Consider the following 19635-nt stretch of genomic DNA (forward strand, 5'->3'; position numbering starts at 1 on the left):
GTTCGCAGTCCGCGGCCCGGCGAGAAGCCTCATCCCTATATCACACTGTTTAATGACAAAACAATTACTAATCCACCAATTACTATTGTAATATGATATAATCATCAGAAGATCTAGTTTGATTCAGGATCTGTGAGTTAACTAAACCCAGGATACCACTTAAGGGCCTGTCCCACTTGGACGTCATTTACGCGACAGGCCGGTAGTGACTGACACGCGACGGTGGCGCGCGTCATCATGCGTCTGCACAACCGTCTGGAGCATGTGACGTCATTTGAAGATAGACACAAAAAGCTGGAGTAACTCATCGGGACCGGCAGCATCTCTGGAGAAAAGGAATGGGTGATGTTTCGGGTTGAGACTCTTCTTCAGTCTGAATCCAGATCCGCAACGGCCGTGAGCCCCAGGTGAGCTCGGCGATCACTTGCCTGTTTCTGCTGCTGTTGGAGGTGAGACGTTGCGCCACCCCAGGGTGTCCCACTTGGCCGTCATTTACGCGACAGACCGGTTGTGCGCAAAGATCTCGCTCAGAATGAAATCCTGGAGCGCTGCACGATACCGCTCGCAACACCACACTCCTCCACGCCACTCCATGCGCCCGTCCCGCGCTAACCACACGCTACCAGGTCGCATAAATGGCGCACAAATGACGGCCAAGTGGAACAGGCCCTTTAGATTCTATAATTAACCTCAGGCCTCTGGGCTAGGAAAGGGAAATCAGGCTATCGATCAATGTCTCCTAATTTCCTATTGAAAATTGCCTCGGTCTGGAGGTCAATTGAGGATAGGATGAGATGGGGTAATGATGCTTAGTCATCAAGTAATTCAGTAATCGGCAAAGTTATGTTACTGAGTCGTTTTTCTTGGCGCTGCTGTTGCTGATTTGCTTCCAATTTTGATGTGGAATTATAAAAATCATTTATTTGTACAGATTGCACCAATTGGCACGTTGGATAGGGCAAGAGCTTGTATGAAGTGCACATACAGTGCATTCAGAAAGTATTCACACCCCCTCACTTTTTCCACATTTTGTTACGTTACAGCCTTATTTTAAAATTGATTAAATTATTTTTTTTATCATCAATCCAGAATGAAGAAGCAAAAACAGGTGTTTAGAAATTTTTGCAAAGTAATTAAAAGGAAACAACTGAAATATCATATTTACAAAGTATTCAGACCCTTTGCTATGACACTAAACATTGAGCTTAGGTTTCATCCTGTTTCCATTATTTATCCTTGAGATGTTTCTACAACTTGATTGGAATCCACCAGTGGTAAATGAAATTGATTGGACATGATTTGGAAAAGCACACACCAGTCTATATAAGGTTCCACAGTGCATGTCAGCAAAAACCAAGCCATGAAGATGAAGGAATTGTTCACAGATCTCCGAGACACAGATCTGGGGAAGGGTATAAAATAATGTCCGCAGCATTCCAGGTCCCGAAGAGCGCAGTGGCCTCCGTCATTCTTAAATGGAAGAACTTTGGAACCACCAGTACTTTTCATAGGTACACAAAAAAGCTGGAGAAACTCAGCGGGTGCAGCAGCATCTATGGAGCGAAGGAAATAGGCAACGTTTTGGGCCGAAACCCTTCTTCAGACTCTCCAGCATCTGCAGTTCCTTCTTAAGTATTTTTCATAGAGCTGGCCGCCCGGCCAAACTGAGCAATCGGGGGAGAAGGGCCTTGGTTAGGGAGGTGGCCAAGCCACCTCCCCCTCCCTCTGCAATTGGACACTGGATTTCCTCACCAACAGACCACAGTCTGTTAGGGTCAACAACCTCACCTCCTCCACTATAACACTGAACACCGGCGTGCCACAGGGCTGTGTGCTCAGCCCTCTCCTCTACTCCCTCTTCACCCATGACTGCATCCCTAAGAATGGCTCCAACGCCATAATTAAATTTGCTGACGACACCACGGTGGTAGGACTGATCAGTGACAACGACGAGTCAGCCTAAAGGGAGGAGGTCCAGCACCTGGCAGCCTGGTTTGCCAACAATAATCTCGTCCTCAACTCCAAGAAGACAAAGGAAATTATTGTTGACTTCAGGAAGAACAGAGGGGGCAGACATACCCCCATCCATATAAATGGGACTGAGGTGGAGCGCGTCTCCAACTATAAATTCCTCGGGGTACACATCTCGGAGGATTTGTCCTGGTCCCTCAATACCTCCAAACTGATCAAAAAAGCGCAGCAGCGCCTTTACTTCCTGAGGAGGCTCAAGAAAGCTCACCTGTCCCCTCAGATCCTGACCAACTTTTACCGCTGTACCATTGAAAGCATCCTGACCACCTGCTTCACGGTATGGTACAGCAGTTGCCCCGTAGCGGACAGGAAGGCACTACAACGCTCAGTACATCATCGGTGCCCCGCTCCCTGCCATGGATGCCCTCCACCGAAAACGGTGTCTGAGACGGGCCGGGAAGATCATCAAGGACCCCTCCCACCCTAACCATGGACTGTTTGCCCTCCTCCCATCAGGGAGGCAGTACAGAAGCCTCAGGTCTCGTACAAGTAGGATGAGGAACAGCTTCTTCAACAACACTATCACATTGCTGAACTCGGAGTCCTGCCGATAGATTTCTCCAGTCTCTCCGTCCACATTGTTTGCTTATTCTGTATTTTTATTTCTATATTGCACTATTACTACGAACAGACGCTAAACTGCATTTCGTTGTACCCATACTTGTATCTGTGCAATGACAATAAAGTTGAATTGAATTGAATTGATTTGAACCTGATGGTCACTCTGACAGAGCTCCAGAGTTCTTCTGTGGAGATGGGAGAACCTTCCAGAAGAACAACTATATCTGCAGCACTCCACCAATCAGACCTTTATGATAGAGTGGCTATATGGAAGCCACTCCTCAGTAAAAGGCACATGACAGCCCGCTTGGAGTTTGCCAAAAGGCACGAGAAACACGATTCTCTGGTCTGATGAAACCAAGATTGAACTCTGGCCTGAATGTCAAGTGTCATGTCTGGAGGAAACCAGGCACCGCTCATCACCTGGCCAATACCATACCTATGGTGAAGCATGGTGGCGGCAGCATCATGCTGTGGGGGTGTTTTTCAGCGGCAAAGACTGGCAGACTAGTCAGGATCGAGGGAAAGATAAATGGAGCAAAGTACAGAGAGATCCTTGATGAAAACCTACGCCAGAGCATGCTGGACCTCAAACTGGGGAGGAGGTTCACCGTCCAACAGGACAACGACCCTATGCACACAGCCAAGACAACGCAGGAGTGGCTTCATGACAAATCTAATATCATACTTATACAACATTATTTTAAATATAGAAATACCTACAACCAATGGTATTAGAAGAGACTGGGAACAAGAACTAGCTATAAAAATTTCAAAAGAGAGCTGGGATAAACACTTACTATATGTGCATAAATGCTCGATCAATGCACGACATACTCTAATTCAATTTAAAACATTACATAGACTATATTATTCAAAAACTAAAATAAATAAACGTTTCCCCAATGTCTCACCCATTTGTGATAAATGTCAGTCACACGAAGCTACCATAGCGCACTCTTTTGTTTTTTGTATAAAAATCCACAAATTCTGGAACTAAATATTGGAAATCTTCACAAAATTAATTCAAATAAAACTTGTACCAAAAGCAGAATGGATCATTTTTGGAATATCGGAAGGTAACCCCGAATTAAACGCGTTTCAAAATAAATTACTTAATTACGGGCTAATAATGGGAAAAAAGCTTAATGTCAAATTTTGGAAAAATGCTCCAATACCAACAATAAAAATGTGGATTTCAAACATGTTCAAAACACTACACCTGGAAGAGATGAGACTCCTAGCAGGCAAAGCAGACCACTTCCAAAAGACGTGGTCTGCATTTATGGAAATATTAAAATATAAATGGTACCAGGATCTGGTAACGGGGGGTATAAAATAAAAAAAAATAAAAAACACGGTTGGTATATCCTTTTTTGCGGAGTTTTGTGTTATAATAGAGCGATTGTTTTTCCTGTTTTTTCTTTTCTTTCTAGGGTCTATTTTCTTTCTTTACTTCCTTCTCTAACTTCTTCCCTAAATGGCTTTCTTCTCTCAACACTTTCCTGCACCTTCACGATTCTTGCTCACTTTCCTTACTTCTTTTATTTCTACCTTTTTTTAAAGCTCGAAAAACGAAGTGGTACAATAAATGTAATTAGATATATGTGATGTGTATTACTGTAATTTACTGTACTTCTAATAAAAATAAAATATATTTAATAAATAAATAAATAAATAAACATTCTAACCTGTTTGCGCTTTTTTATTATGGGGTTGATGATAAAAAAAAATTTTTTTTAATCCATATTAGAATAAGGATGTAACTTAACAATTGTGGAAAAAGTGAAGGGGTCTGAATACTTCATGAATGCACTGTATATTTAAATTATGGAGTGTTGCCAATTGATTTTGGTCCTTGGGCAATACTGATCCGTGATTAGACATAAACTGCTGGAGTAACTCAGCGGGACAGGCAGCATCTCTGAAGAGAATGAATGGGTGACGTTTCGGGTCGAGACCCTTCTTCAGACTCTCCAAGTGAGTTCCTTGCTTCTACTCACTAATGTCTGGTACAGTTGTAACATGGTATACCAATTCCTCTACTCATTGTTGTGACTGATGAAGGAAAGAATGCCATATGCCTTCTTCACCAGCTTGTCTGTCTGTGTCGCCACTTTCAAGGAAATATGCACTTGCAACACTTCTTCTCGTTGTTCTACAATACTCCAAATATGGCTTTACCAACTTCTTTTTCTTCATTGATCAGGGAATTAAGCACAGAAATTGGGATATGTTAGAGCTGTACTAGAAGTTGGGAAAGCCAATTTTGGAGTAATGTGTACATTCAGTCATTAAAATGCAAAAAAGATTTAGGAGGATCTTACGGGAAGGTTTGAGTTATCAGGAGAGGCTTGACAGTTGGAGTCTTTGTTCCCCGGAGCGCAGGAGGCTGAGGGCGACATTATAGAAGTTTATAAAATTATAAAGAGCATAGATAGGCGAATACCCACAATCTTTTCCCAGGGTAGGGAAGTGTAAAAGTACAGAGCATAGGTTACAGGAGAGAGGGGAAACATTTTAAAGGGATCTGAGGTGTAACTTTTCACATATTTGAATGAATATAAATATTGCATGAATATTGAGAATTTTTTACATGTTTTCTTTAAATTTCACAAAATGCTTTTAAATATTATTTAATTTAAATAAGATCCATGTTATCAAAATGTTCTTTTTCTTCTTCATGGCTATAAACTCTCCATTGAAATGATTGGGCTCACATTTTCTGCATCATATAACCATGTAACCATATTAATTACAGCACGGAAACAGGCCATCTCGACCCTTCTAGTCCGTGCCGAACACGTATTCCCCCCCTAGTCCCATATACTTGCGCTTAGACCATAACCCTCCATTCCTTTCCCGTCCATATAACTGTCCAATTTATTTTTAAATGATAAAAACGAACCTGCCTCCACCACCTTCACTGGAAGCTCATTCCACACAGCCCCCACTCTCTGAGTAAAGAAGTTCCCCCTCATGTTACCCCTAAACTTTGTCCCTTAATTCTCAAGTCATGTCCCCTTGTTTGAATCTTCCCTACTCTCAGTGGGAAAAGCTTATCCACGTCAACTCTGTCTATCCCTCTCATCATTTTAAAGACCTCTATCAAGTCCCCCCTTAACCTTCTGCGCTCCAAAGAATAAAGCCCTATATTGTTCAACCTTTCTCTGTAACTTAGTTGCTGAAACCCAGGAAACATTCTAGTAAATCTCCTCTGTACTCTCTCTATTTTGTTGACATCCTTCCTATAAGTAGGTGACCAAAATTGTACACCATACTCCAGAATTGGCCTCACCAATGCCTTGTACAATTTTAACATTACATCCCAACTTCTATACTCAATGCTCTGATTTATAAAGGCCAGCACACCAAAAGCTTGCTTTACCACCCTATCTACATGAGATTCCACTTTCAGGGAACTGTGCACAGTTATTTCCAGATCCCATTCTTCAATTCCCTACCATTTACCATGTACGTCCTATTTTGATTTGTCCTGCCAAGATGTAGCACCTCACACTTATCAGTATTAAACTCCATCTGCCATCTTTCAGCCCACTCTTCCAACTGGCATAAATCTCTCTATAGACTTTGAAAATCTACTTCATTACCCACAACCCCACCTACCTTAGTATCATCTGCATACTTACTAATCCAATTTACCACACCATCATCCAGATCATTGATGTACATGACAAACAACAGTGGACCCAACACAGATCCCTGTGGCACCCCACTCGTCACTGGCCTCCAACCTGACAAACAACTATGCAGCATTACTCTCTGGCATCTCCCATTCAGCCACTGTTGAATCCATCTTGCTACTCCACCATTAATACTGAACAATTGAACCTTCTTAACCAACCTTCCATGAGGAACCTTGTCAAAAGCCTTACTGAAGTCCATATATACAACATCCATTGCTTTACCCTCATCAATTTCTCGAGTAACCTCTTCAAAAAATTCAAGAAGATTAGTCAAACATGACTTTCCAGGCACAAATCCATGTTGACTGTTCCTAATCAGACCCTGTTTATCCAGATGCTTATATATATTATCTCTAAGTATCCTTTCCATTAATTTGCCCACCACTGACGTCAAACTAACAGGTCTATAATTGCTAGGTTTACTCTTAGACCCCTTTTTAAACAATGGAACAACATGCGCAGTACGCCAATCCTCCGGCACTATTCCCATTTCTAATGACATTTGAAATATTTCTGTCATAGCCCCTGCTATTTCTACACTAACTTCCCTCAATGTCCTAGGGAATATCCTGTCCGGACCTGGAGACTTATCCACTTTTATATTTCTCAAAAGTGTCAGTACTTCCTCTTCTTTGAATCTCATAGTTTCCATAGCTACTCTACTTGTTTCCCTTACCTCACATAATTCAATATCCTTCTCCTTGTTGAATACCGAAGACAATAAATTGTTCAATATCTCCCCCATCTCTTTTGGTTCTGCAGATAGCTGTCCACTCTGACTCTCTAATAGACCAATTTTATCCCTCGTTATCCTTTTGCTATTGATATAGCTGTAGAAACCCTTTGGACTTACTTTCACCTTACTTGCCAAAGCAACCTCATATCTTTTAGCTTTTCTAATTTCTTTCTTAAGATTCTTTTTACATTCTTTATACTCCTCAAGCACCTAATTTACTCCATGCTACCTATAATTATTGTAGATCTCTCTCTTTTTCCGAACCAAGTGTCCAATTTCCCTTGAAAACCATGGCTCTTTCCAATTTTTACTATTTCCTTTCAACCGAACAGGGACATAAAGATTCTATACTCTTAAAATTTCACCTTTAAATGTCCTCGATTTCTCTTCCACATCTTTCCCATACAACAAACTGTCCCAATTTACTCCTTTTAAATCCTTTCGCATCTCCTCAAAGTTAGCCTTTCTCCAATCAAAAATCTCAATCCTAGGTCCCGTTCTGACCCTCTCCATAATTATATTGAAACTTATGGTATTGTGATCACTGGTCCCGAACTGTTCCCCAACGCATACCTCTGCCACCTGACCCGTCTCATTTCCTAACAGGAGGTCCAGCACCGCCCCTTCTCTAGTAGGTACTTCTATGTATTGCTGCAAAAAACTATCCTGCACACATTTTACAAACTCCAACCCATCCAGCCCATTTACAGAATGTGTTTCCCATGTGTGGAAAATTGAAATCTCCCACAATCACTACCTCGTGCTTACTACTAATATCTGCAATCTCCTTACATATATGCTCTTCCAATTCTCGCTCCCCATTTGGCGGTCTATAACACACCCCTATAAGTGTTGCTACCCCTTTCCCATTTCTCAGTTCCACCCAAATAGCCTCCCTAGACGAGCCCTCTAATCTATCCGGCCAAAGCACTGCTGTAATATCTTCCCTGATAAGCAATGTAACACCTCCACCTCTTGCCCCTCCAATTCTATCACATCAGGTCCAACCTTTTGGAGGATCCACAATTAGATTTCCCAATGTAACTCTGGAGACTTTGATCATTCGTGTTCTATAGCTAGCATTCTTGTGCAATCTATCCGAGGAGTATGGTAACAAGCCAAAATTTAAGACTTCCATTTTTGAACACCAAAAGTCAAAAGGTCATATGTGATAGGAGCAGAATTTGGCCAGTTGCCCCATCAAGACTACTATGCCATTCAATCATTGCTGATCTATCCTCCTAACCCCATTCTCCTGCCTTCTCACCATATCCTCTGACACCCAATAATCAATGATCTATTTATCTCTGCCTAAAAAAAGACCTGAACACAGGTGAGGAGAGTCCTAAACTTGCCTGCATTTACCCAGTTAAATGCCAACAGTTTTCCCATGAAATTGCCAGAAAAGAATAACCAAAATATGGCAGTTATCTTCACTTTTTTTTTTTGAAGGATAACTCTTCTAAATGAGACTACAAAGAACTAGTGGTGTTCTTGAAGTTGAAACAGAAATATACAAGATATTTGCCCCGATGTATTGCATTCACACTTGGGCCATCGTGTTTTCACAAAGTGATTTTCAGAACAGCTACAGTAAAGTAAAGAAAGGTATCTTAGAGAGCAAACATGGGAGTAAAAGAATAATAATAATATTCTTGAGCTCCAGTCAACAAATTAGTCAACAATATATTTTATATTTCAGTATTCACGAGGCATTTCTTAAATTGACTCGTGGAGCAACTGAAGGTGAGGCACAATTTCTTAAATCAGAACAGGTCAGCAATATTCCAGCTTTAAGGGTGAGTATGGAAGCCTCTGTTAATTGCGTTCAACCCTGTATTTCTATTATTTTGTATGGAAACGGAGATTTGTTACATTGGGCCTATAATAGCAAATATGTGTTCTTAAAGTTATTTCAATTACCCGTACTTCCCGGCAATGAAGGTGCACCTATGTCGAAGACGCACCCCCAATTTAGGTTGCTACATTTTGAAAAAAGGATGGCGGGACATGATCAAGGGTTTGGTTTAGTCCAGGGGTTGGCAAGATCGCCTGCGTGCCCCGGGACTGACTGCAGTTCCCAGATCTCTCGCGTCCCGGGACTGGCTGTAGCACCCAGGTCGGCTCGCTTGCCCCAGGTCTGGCTGTGACACCCAGGTCGGCTGCATGCCCCGCGAATTGCTGCAGTTCCCAGGTCGGCTCACTTGCCCTAGGTCTGGCTGTGACACCCAGGTCGGCTGCGTGCCCTGTGAATGGCTGTAGGTCCCTGGTCGGCTCCCTTGCCCCAGGTCTGGCTGTGACACCCAGGTCAGCTGCAGTTGCCACGTTGGCTCGCTTGCCCCATGACGCAGGACTAGCTGCAGTTCCGGGAGGGGGGGGGGGGGAGGGGGAGAGAGAGGGAGAGGGAGAGAGATGGTCGAAGGACACCATGGCTGGCAGGCAGAAGGCGCTGGTGGCCGCCACTTCCGCTGTCCAATCCCGGCGGCCGCTCACAGCCACACAAGCTAATTCCCTCCCCGGCCACAATGCAGTGGCTCCACGCCCGCAGTGCGGTGGCAGCGGTGAGTGTGGTGCTGGCATGATCCCCCACCCTCTCGTCAATGCTCCTGCCCTCCACGCAACTTTGCCCCTGACGGCCAAGCCAATTTGTGCAGCCCAGGCCATGCTGACCCTGGCCAGACTCCCCACATGCTGTGAAAGGAACTCTTTCCCCCCCCCCCCCATTGTCCTTTTATGGCCGCTTCCCATTTTACAGCCGCTTCCCATCAGTTGCCAGCATAAGAAATAAGGTAAGAAATAGGAAGAAATCAAACTTAAAATACCGACAAGGTCACCAATCCTTATGCCAGGTTATGCGGCGAAGAAAATGAACAGTCTTTTTGCTGAGCCACATCCGCTGTTAAATAAAAGTTGAGAAGACGGTGAATAATTTCCACATAGATAGCCAATGCATTTCCAAAGAGCAAAGGAAAAGAAAATAACAGTGTCCGCCTCAACGCCCACACAACTGCAACTTCTTAAAGAGACACTACCTTTTAAAACACATGAGACTCTACAAAGATTTATCACGTAAATGAGCAAGCTCATTCAATTACATCCTATTTCATCTGAATTATAGGATTAATTCAACATTCATCAAGAACCGGTTCCACAAACAAGTAACAGTCTTTAAACTCACTCACTCTACACCCTCATTCTCTGTTGCTGTTGTTATTGCTCCTCCCTTAGACACAGGTCATTTCATTAAAGCTTCAAAGTGTAAGCTACATTCCACATTCCATTCACTCCTTATCAGCAAGCGTTAGGAAGTGTATATAGTGTAAAAGAAAAACCTCAGGTACACAAATTTGTCCGAGAGGGGTGAGCCAGAGGCCCGTCAAAGGGTCAACGGCGCAGCCCCCTCGCTACCTAAGATCTTTTTACATGGCAGAATTTTACATTAATTAACTTCATATTCCCTTGCCTGACAGAGCCGTTCTGTCCACTAGAATGTTTGGTTCTGTGGGGACCAATGTGCAGAATTTGTAATTTGCTGTGCGGGCAGTAATGTCAGCTAGGGCATTCCCCCGGGAGACTTTGTTGTGGCCACTTGTATGGGGATTGCACTTGATAATGGCCAGTTGGACTGTGAGGGCTAAGGCGTGCAGTAGCTGTTGCAGTAGCCAGCGCTGTTTTTAAGTTGTGAAAGTCTTCTTCTTGTTGGAGTGAGAGAGTTAGAAGAAAATTGCTGCGGTGCTTTGGCAGAGACACCAGCAATGAGTAGTTTAATGTATCCACTGACGGTAGAAATTAACCAAGCCCAGAAATGGGTTTGGTCCAATTCCCTGTCATTCAGGGTCTTGTCCGATTACTCACATACTTTCCCCTCTCCCTCTATCAGGGAGACGAGCCCTGTATTTGCTAACAGATCAGAGTATTTTGTTTCAAGTTTGCTTTAAACTGTACCCACTGTTGGCTGCAAAATGTTAAAGTTCTTGGGGCAAAAGTGAGCAGCCTCGATTCTTGCGGGGTGGTTAAGGTGCTGTGCCTCGAAAGCCAACAGCTTTTTCCCTTTTCAGACTTCTTTAATTTATCTGCTGTTTCTCTTACTCTGGTGTTCTGTGTTGTTTAACTCTCACACTGCTGGATTCATTACTGCTCTTCCTTTTCAGCCTTAAGCCCTCTCCCTTCTTCTTCCTCAAGCCCTCTCCCTTCTTCCTCATCTTCCTTATCAGTTCTATCTTCTTCTGCCTTAAGCCCTTTCCTGTAGGAGTACCGGAGCACCCTTCACGGAATCTTAGTGGGATAGCTCCTGCTGTTAGTGACTGGTGGCCAGGATGGGGGAGATTGGGGGAAATTTCCAATTTTGTTTCTCTCCCCGAATTTGTTCCTCATCCCCCCTCTCTCTGTAAACAGGGTCGCCATACCAGACAAGGGGTCCACGTGGATATTTTGCTTAGGTTTCAATTTTTACATACCAATTGTTTAATATTATTTTGGCCAACCATATTCTCTTTTTTTAAAAACTATTCATTATGTTATCTTTACGTTTTCCTGGATCCAACTAACACATATGGATCCAAATAACACATATGCTGTACCGAGTATTGCTCCCACATTACTCTTGTCCAGAGCCCATTACTCAGCCCAATATTGGCTTAATACTTCAGACAACCAACTTGTCTTACCTTGCGTTGGCTGTTCTGAAAGATCACAGGGAAGGACCACAGTGTTTCCAGGCACTCTCAGGAGTTCAGACTCAACGGGTCCGATAGTGCACATTCTACTCCCTTTGAGATCCCGGCCAAACTGTAGCCTCTTACTCAGTCTTCAGAGATAGTTTCCAGCAAGGTCCTGCCGACAATGCCAATGTTAAGGTTCATAAACAAAAAAAAATAAAAAAATGTTAAGGTTCATTTCACTTCAAAGAGACCAAAACGCAATAAAATTAGTCAAGTAGTAAAATCTTTTTCACCCAGGCGGGTGTGGCCGTCATTCTTATAGTATGTAAAATACAGACTGCAGAGTCAGTCTATCCCCACACACAGGGTAATGTTCAATTTATACCCCAATAATCAGCGATTCAGCAATACTTTATCTTACAGAGCATTGTACAGCCTCTTGCCTGTTAAGATTGGCAGGTTCTTCCGAGAGAGGAAGGGTTAGCCCATATATGGTCATGCTGAAGAAGCTATTTTTCTGCAGATCAAGCATTTGGTTTTTTTAACCTAATTGGCGCACATTATAATCTTATAGAGTAAAGAGTAGGAGCCAAGAGTCTGAACATTCCCTTGATTGTTTTTCTCTATGTTATAAACATTAATGTATATGTGCTGTTATCTCGCTAATGCTATGGAAGAAGGGCAAAAACATTTCTGTTAGCCTTGCTAGTGTAATAGGAGAAAGGTGAAAGCATCCATTTTATTGCTTCTAAATCTACAGCTGAATCCATTTTATAACTTTTAAATCTTTAAACTTTCTCATCAGTACAGCAACATCGTTCTTGATGTTGCTCTACTGAGGGATAGCCAAGTCTATCATTCTTGGCTAACAACCTAACCTTTGGCATCCAAGACGCAGGTAAATTTCCGTGCCTTATTTTTGAGTTAAAAATAGCGTCTTCATTGCCGGGAAATACGGTAAGTGACAAAATATTTTTATATATGTTTAGTCAAGTGATTTGCCAAGACCTTACAACAGTATTGTTCATTGCCGGGAAATACGGTAAGTGACAAAATATTTTTATATATGTTTAGTCAAGTGATTTGCCAAGACCTTACAACAGTATTGTTTCTTTTGCAAGTCAGGGATGAATCTCCTGTTGTTATCGACCACTGCTAGAGGGGTCAATTTTCACTTACAATAACGTGCCTGTAACAATATACGATACGTTACGATAGAACTTTATTTATCCCAGGAGGAAAATTGCACTCTGTATTTTCCCCTTTGGTCTAGCTATTGTACATGTTTGATTTTACGTTTAGTATTATCTGATGGTTTTGGACAGCATACAAAAACATTTCTGTTAGCCTTGCTAGTGTAATAGGAGAAAGGTGAAAGCATCCAGCATACAAAACAAAGATTTTTAATATAGCTTGGTAAACATGACAGAAATCAACCTAATCAATCTGTGACTGGGCATTATATTGCAGGACCCATGATATTGGCCTGTCCCACTTACGCGGCCTTTTCGGCTACTGCGGCACCCGTCATAGGTCGCCGAAAAATGTAAACATTGAAAATTCCCTTTAGTGTAACCAATAGGATATTCCCAATTGACCAAAAGCAGAAATATTACCAGCATTTGTTGTCAAGGAATACAGTTGTAGCTAGATATATTAAACTTAGGTGTTTTTAAATATTATGAATTAATCTACACAGAAGTGCTCTGCATGTTGTTTTGTTTTTTGGAATATACTTCATTCATAAGTTGTAGGTGTTACTGAGAGTAAAAAAAGCTAATAGGTGAAAGGAAGATAGGAGAAAGAAAACAAAAAATGAGGTAGCAGCAGGAGATTTGCACTCACAATTGCACAATGATAATTTATTCTACGCAGTTTTTGAAGACCAGTTATAAAACGTGGCGCGGTGATAAGCCCGAAATGATGGCGAAGAGCCAAGTATTTCGGGAGGAATTTTATTAGCTGTTGTTCTCTTGTCCAGTCGAGTCTGCAAGAGAACAATCGCGCCTACCCCTGCCCTCTATCCCTGTAGCTAAGGGCCGCCTTTCGGACTAGTCCATTCCTGTGCCGAGGGGTTCGATGATGGAATGGCCCAACCCTTGGGAGCCGCCACAGGACTCCCCAACCCCCAGATCAGGAGGCACGAAACACACCGGCGGGCATACAACGCGACCGGAACGCGTATGGAGGTCGGCAGGCGGAGGCACAGGTGGAGGGAGCCGCGAAGGGGGGCGACTCGCTGCCGAGGTTGGGCTACCAGCACCGGCTGGTCAATGTCCAAATGTGCCGACTTTAACCAGTCAATCGACACGGCCTCCGGCCGGCCCCCCATGTCCAACACAAAGGTCGTCTGCCCGTGCTCCAGCACCCGGAACGGGCCTTCATACGGCCTCTGGAGTGGCGTCCGGTGGGCGTCAAGGCGCAGGAAAACGTAGGGGCAGTCCCGGAGGGCTGATGGCACATGCGGGCGGAATGTCCCATGATGGGACATCGGCACAGGAGCGAGCCTGCCAACCCGCTTCCAAGGCGCTGTAGGGTGGATGAGTGCGGTTCCTGCTGCCCCGGTGCAAACGGCACGAACTACCCGGGCACCGTGAGCGGCAACCCGTACACGCGCTCCTCTGAAGATGAGGCCTAGTCCTCCTTAGGCGTAATTCGGATGCCCAGCAAGACCCACGGCTGTGCGTCCATCCAGTCCGGGTCAGAGAGTCGCGCCTTCAGCGCTGCCTTGAGCTGCTGGTTGAACCTCTCTACAAGGCCGTTTGCCTGCGGGTGATAGGCCGTGATGTGGTGCAGCCGCACACCCAACAGGTGAGCCTTGGCCGATCATAGCTCAGAGGTGAACTGTGGCTACCAGTCCGAGGAGATGTCCACCAGCACCCCAAAGCGAGCAATCCAGTGCACGGACAATGCATGAGTGCATGTAGCTGTCGAAGTATCGGCCGGCGGAATGGCCTCCGGCCACCGCGTGAAGCGGTCCACCACCGTGAGGAGGTGGGTGATGCCGCGGGACAGCATGAGAAGCCCCACAATGTCCACGTGGAGGTGGTCGAACCGCCGTCGTGGTAGACCGAACTCCTGGAGGAGCGCCTGGATGTGGCGCTGGATTTTTGTCATCTGGCATGGAATGCAGGTGCGGGCCCAGTGGCTAACCTGCTTGCGCAGACCGTGCCACATGAACTGAGCAACCACAAGTGCCGTCGTCGCCTGGAAGGATGGGTGAGCCAGCCCGTGGATCACGTCGAAAACCCTCCAGCGCCAGGCGGCAGGGATGATGTGGCGCGGCTGACTGGACGTCACATCGCAAAGTATTGTTGCTCCGCTAGGGCCGAGAGGGACATCCTTAAGGCGAAGGCTGGAGATGGGAGTCCGGTAGGCGGGCATCTCACCGTCCGTGAGCTGAGCCTCCACCATGGCAGAATAATCAACGCCGGGCGTCATCTCGAAAATGGTGTAGACGGCGGGGCAGGACAACGCGTCGGCCACCCGGTTCTCCATCCGTTCTTTAAATCGGATGGAGGTGGTGTACTCCTAGATGTACGCCAACTGCCGCTGCTGCCGTGCAGACCAGGGGTCGGAAACCTTTGCCAAGGCAAAGGTGAACGGCTTGTGGTCCGTGGAAGCGGTGAATGGGCGGCCCTCCAAGAAGTAGTGGAAGTTGTGCACCGCCAGGTACAGAGCCAGGAGCTCGCAGTCAAATGCGCTGTACCTCCTCTGGGCATTGGTGACCTGCCGGCTGAAGAAGGCCAGGGGCCGCCAATCCTTGTCCGTCAGTTCCAGGACACACCAACCGCCGACTCTGAGACGTCCACCTTAAGGGCGGTGGGGGCATCCTCCGCGGGTGAACCAGCAGCACAGCAAGGGCCCCTTTTGCGCCGTCAAATGCCGCCACCACCTTGTCAGTCCACTCGACGTCCTTACGCCTACCCGCCAGAAGATGATACAGCATGATGTGGACGGCGGATGGCACAAAATGGTGATAAAAGGCCACCATGCTGACGAACTCCTGCAGGCTGTGCACAGTGTATGGAAACCGGCGGATGGTGTCGACCCTGTCCGGCAGTGGAACCGCGCCTTGTGAAGTCGCGCAGTGGCCGAGGAAGTCAATGGTGCTCACCCCAAACCGGCACTTCGCGGGGTTCACAGCCAAACAATGCTCACTGAGCCGCTGGCAGACCTGCCGGAGGTGGGCACAGTGATCCTGCCGAGCGGCTGTCCACCAAGATATCGTCGATGTAGACATACACCAGACACAGCATGTGATTCAAGTTCATCTTTAATCAGCACTGAGACTTTAACAACATAAAGGATGGTTGGTTGTCAGTACATCCTAGCTACTCGAACTGAACCGTGCTGGAAGCAAGTGTTAGTATAAGTGTTACAGTGGGGTAGAGTTAGTGACTGCTTAGAGACAGCTGCTCCATGTTTTTTTGGAATACTTCACTGGCGGAGGTGATTCCGAATGGCATTCTCAGAAACTTGTATCTGCCAAATGGGGTGGCAAATGTGGTGAGGTTTGACGACTTCTTGTCCAGCGGTATATGCCAGAAAGAGTTCTTTGCATCAAGGACAGAAAATAGGGTGGCCATTCCGATCTTTGCCGCAACATCCTCGACGGTCTTCATGGGATGGTATGGGCGCTTAATGGCAGTGTTCAGGTCTTTCGGGTTAATGGATTTCATTTTTTCCCTTCTTGACTGTGACAATCATGGTTGAGACCCAGTCGGTGGGGTCGCTGACTGCTTCAATTACGCCTATGGAGACCAAGTCCTTCAGCTTGGAATGAACCCTGTCAGTCATGGCAAATGACAACCGGTGGGGGGGTCGGATGACGGGTGTCACATCAGGGTTGGTAATAATCTTGTAGGTCACAGGCAGCTTGCCTAGTTTGTTATCAAACAGATCAGGGAATTCTTTCAGTGGGTCCATCGACATATGCAGTTCCTGACAGGCACGATTGCCTAGCAGAGTCATAGAAGTAAAGTTCAAAACATAGATGGTCAAATTCCTTGTGGTTTTTTCCAGTACACATTCCAAGGTGATTTTACCCAGAGGAACCAGTACCTCCCTTCCGTAAGCATGTAGAGTGGAGCTGTCCTTGATCAGTGGCTCGTTAATTTTAATCTTGTTGAAGAGGTTGATTGACATTGTATTGACCTTTGCACCCGTATCCAATTTCGCTCCAAAGACGACATTGTTTACAGATACCGTCACTGTAGGATCAGAATTCTTAGCTGTAGCATGCTGTAACGAGTAAACAGTCGGATCCTCTTGCGAGTTAATTGGGCTATGTTCGGGGGCGGATTCTAGCTGGTATTGAGGAGTGAGACTATTATTGTCTCTTTGCAAAAAATTTAGATTAAACTTGGAGCTGGGCAAAATCTTCCCACGGGCCCGACTTGCTGCCCGACATGCAGATGCAAAGTGGTTTAACTTTTTACAATAATTGCATGATTTTCCAAATGCAGGACATGCTGATTGTCTACTGTGTAAGTAATTACAGTTAGGACATCTCTTCTGAGGATCGCTGTGAGCCGCCTGGCTTGCTTGGGTCATAAATCGCCTGTTATCTGTGTTAGCTCGCTGCCTAGTGAGGCCCATCAGATTGATGGATTTGGTTTCGTGCGGACTGTCTAGAGGGTCTATAAATTCTGCTGTTCTGCATGCGCTGCCTCATCTAGTGTCAAATCTGGCTTTCTCAGAAGCTGATCTGAGCTTTTGGTCGCTCATGCCATTCATTAGAATGTCCCTTGTTAACTGAACAGTTAGCTGGTCAACTGGCATATCTTGGAATCGGCTTCGCTGGGCTATATACATCAAATCTGAGATAAACGAGTCAAGGGAGCTGACGACGAGAGAAAAACCTTGCCCTGTCCAAAATGTGATTTGAGGGCAGGTCACAGATCTGGCTTAGTTTACGTAGCAGGATATTGGGGTCGTCGGGAGATTCAGATGGGGTTATTACCTGGCCGTTGGCACCAAGGGCAGCCGGAGCATAGAGGAATGTTCTGGATCGTTGAATGGCATCTTAACCCGCAAGGTTAAGTAAGAGGGAGGCCTTGACAGCGTTTCGTTCATTTCAGTGTGCAATGTTCATGTAGTGTCGGTAATCAATTTCAAACATAGGCCAACGTTCACCGATATCCGCATCAAAGCCAAGTGGGTCAGGCTTTCGACAAGAAGAGGCCATCATAAAGCAAAAGAAAAACTCACAAAAAAGATAAAAGAAACCCAATATACAGGAGTGGATCAAACCACTTCTGACGCCATGTAGACATACACCAGACAGACATGTGATTCAAGTTAATCTTTAATCAGCACTGAGACTTTAACAACATAAAGGATGGTTGGTTGTCAGTACATCCTAGCTACTCGAACTGAACCGTGCTGGAAGCAAGTGTTAGTATAAGTGTTACAGTGGGGTAGAGTTAGTGATGTTGGCTTGTGTGTGATTGGTTGACATGCATCATCAATCTACAGTCGAGGTAGACAAACACAAACTCGAGACCGTGACACACCCCGTCCATTAACCGTTGATGCGCGGCATTCTTAAGGTCGAACGGCATCCGCACGACCTCGTACATTCCAAATGGCGTAATGATTGCTGTCTTGGGCACATCCTTCAGGTGGACCGGGATCTGGTTATAGCCCAGCATCAAATCCACTTTTGAGAAGATAGTAGCCCCGGCCAAATCGGTGTTGAAGTCCAGGATGTGGGGCACGGGGTATCGGTCTGCGGTGAGAGCGGCATTCAGCTTCCGATAACACCGCAAGGTCGCTAGCCCCCGCTTGCCTTGGGGACCATGTGGAGTGGGGACGCACATGGGTTGTTTGAAGGGCGGACGATCCCCAAGGACTCCATCGTGCAGAACTCCTGCCGTGCCAGACGTAGCTTATCAGGCGGCGTGCTCGTGCATGGAGGGGTGGGCCGGTAGTTGATATGAAACGCACCACCTCGTGCTTGGGGGTCGACGACCGGAACTGTGGGGTCAGGATGTCCGGAAACACAGCCAAGTCCCGAGCAAAACAGGAATCCACGGACGACAGGGGACGTGCAATCGGCTCATCCAGACTTCTCCGGCCGTGTTCTGGTCGAGGGCCCCCACCAGGTAGAAGTAGTGGGTGTCGTCCGCCGTAAGGTCCCGCAACTGGAATTGGGCCTCCGCCTACTGAAACCAGATGCGAGGCAGGGCGGTCCAGAACGTAGGTATTTTAACGGAGACCGCGTCGAGAGACAGGGCCCGGTCGGCCTGTGAAGCGGACGGCTGGGCGGCTCTGTCTTTTGACTCCATTACGACAACAATGGAGCGGCGATAAGCCCGAAATGAAGGCAAAGAGCCAGGTATTTCGTGAGAAATTTTATTAGCTGTTGTACTCTTGTCCAGTCGGGTCTGCAAGAGAACAATCGGTCCTAAACCCCTGCCCTTTATCCCTGCAGCTAAGGGTCGCCACTGGACTAGTCCGTTCCCGTGCCGAGGGTTTCGATAGTGGAATGGCCCGACCCTTGGGAGCTGCCACCTAATTTTAACCTAATTTACAGCTCATCCCCTTGATTTTACCTTAGTTGTACCCTATCAGAGACGTTAACCTCACCCACCCTCCCTGCAGCTTTACAAGCTTCATTTATCTCCTTTTCAATTTGAAAGGGTTTGCAATCTGAAGAATCACCCCTGTTTTAACTTCCCACAAACGTGGCTTGCTTGCTGAATATTTTTCCAATATTTTCTGTTTTTATTTTGGATTTGCTGCATGTTGGTGTTTTTAATTTTTGAGGATTTTAATTGCATAGATAATTTTATGAACAGCACATTCATTTATTTCTCGCATTCTAGGCTATTTTGATAGTGGCCATTAGTAATTTTCCTGTCTTGAGCTAGACTTTGATTTTATTAAACTGCTTAATTACAGAGGATTATAGTGATGATCATTCATATAATCT

The 19635-nt window shown here is 45.5% G+C and overlaps 1 protein-coding gene across 2 annotated transcripts in view; it reads left to right on the forward strand.

Moving 5' to 3' along the window:
• LOC129697360 (calcium and integrin-binding family member 4-like) overlaps positions 1 to 19635 on the forward strand; it is a 65668-nt gene that overhangs the window by 17040 nt on the left and 28993 nt on the right. For both annotated transcript variants that reach the window (XM_055635824.1, XM_055635825.1), the window contains exon 3: positions 8738 to 8834. In XM_055635824.1, the coding sequence (XP_055491799.1) occupies positions 8738 to 8834 (97 nt within the window). The remainder of the gene's footprint in view (positions 1 to 8737; positions 8835 to 19635) is intronic.

Source organism: Leucoraja erinacea, chromosome 5 (assembly GCF_028641065.1).
Source record: "Leucoraja erinacea ecotype New England chromosome 5, Leri_hhj_1, whole genome shotgun sequence".
Lineage (NCBI taxonomy): Eukaryota > Metazoa > Chordata > Chondrichthyes > Rajiformes > Rajidae > Leucoraja > Leucoraja erinaceus.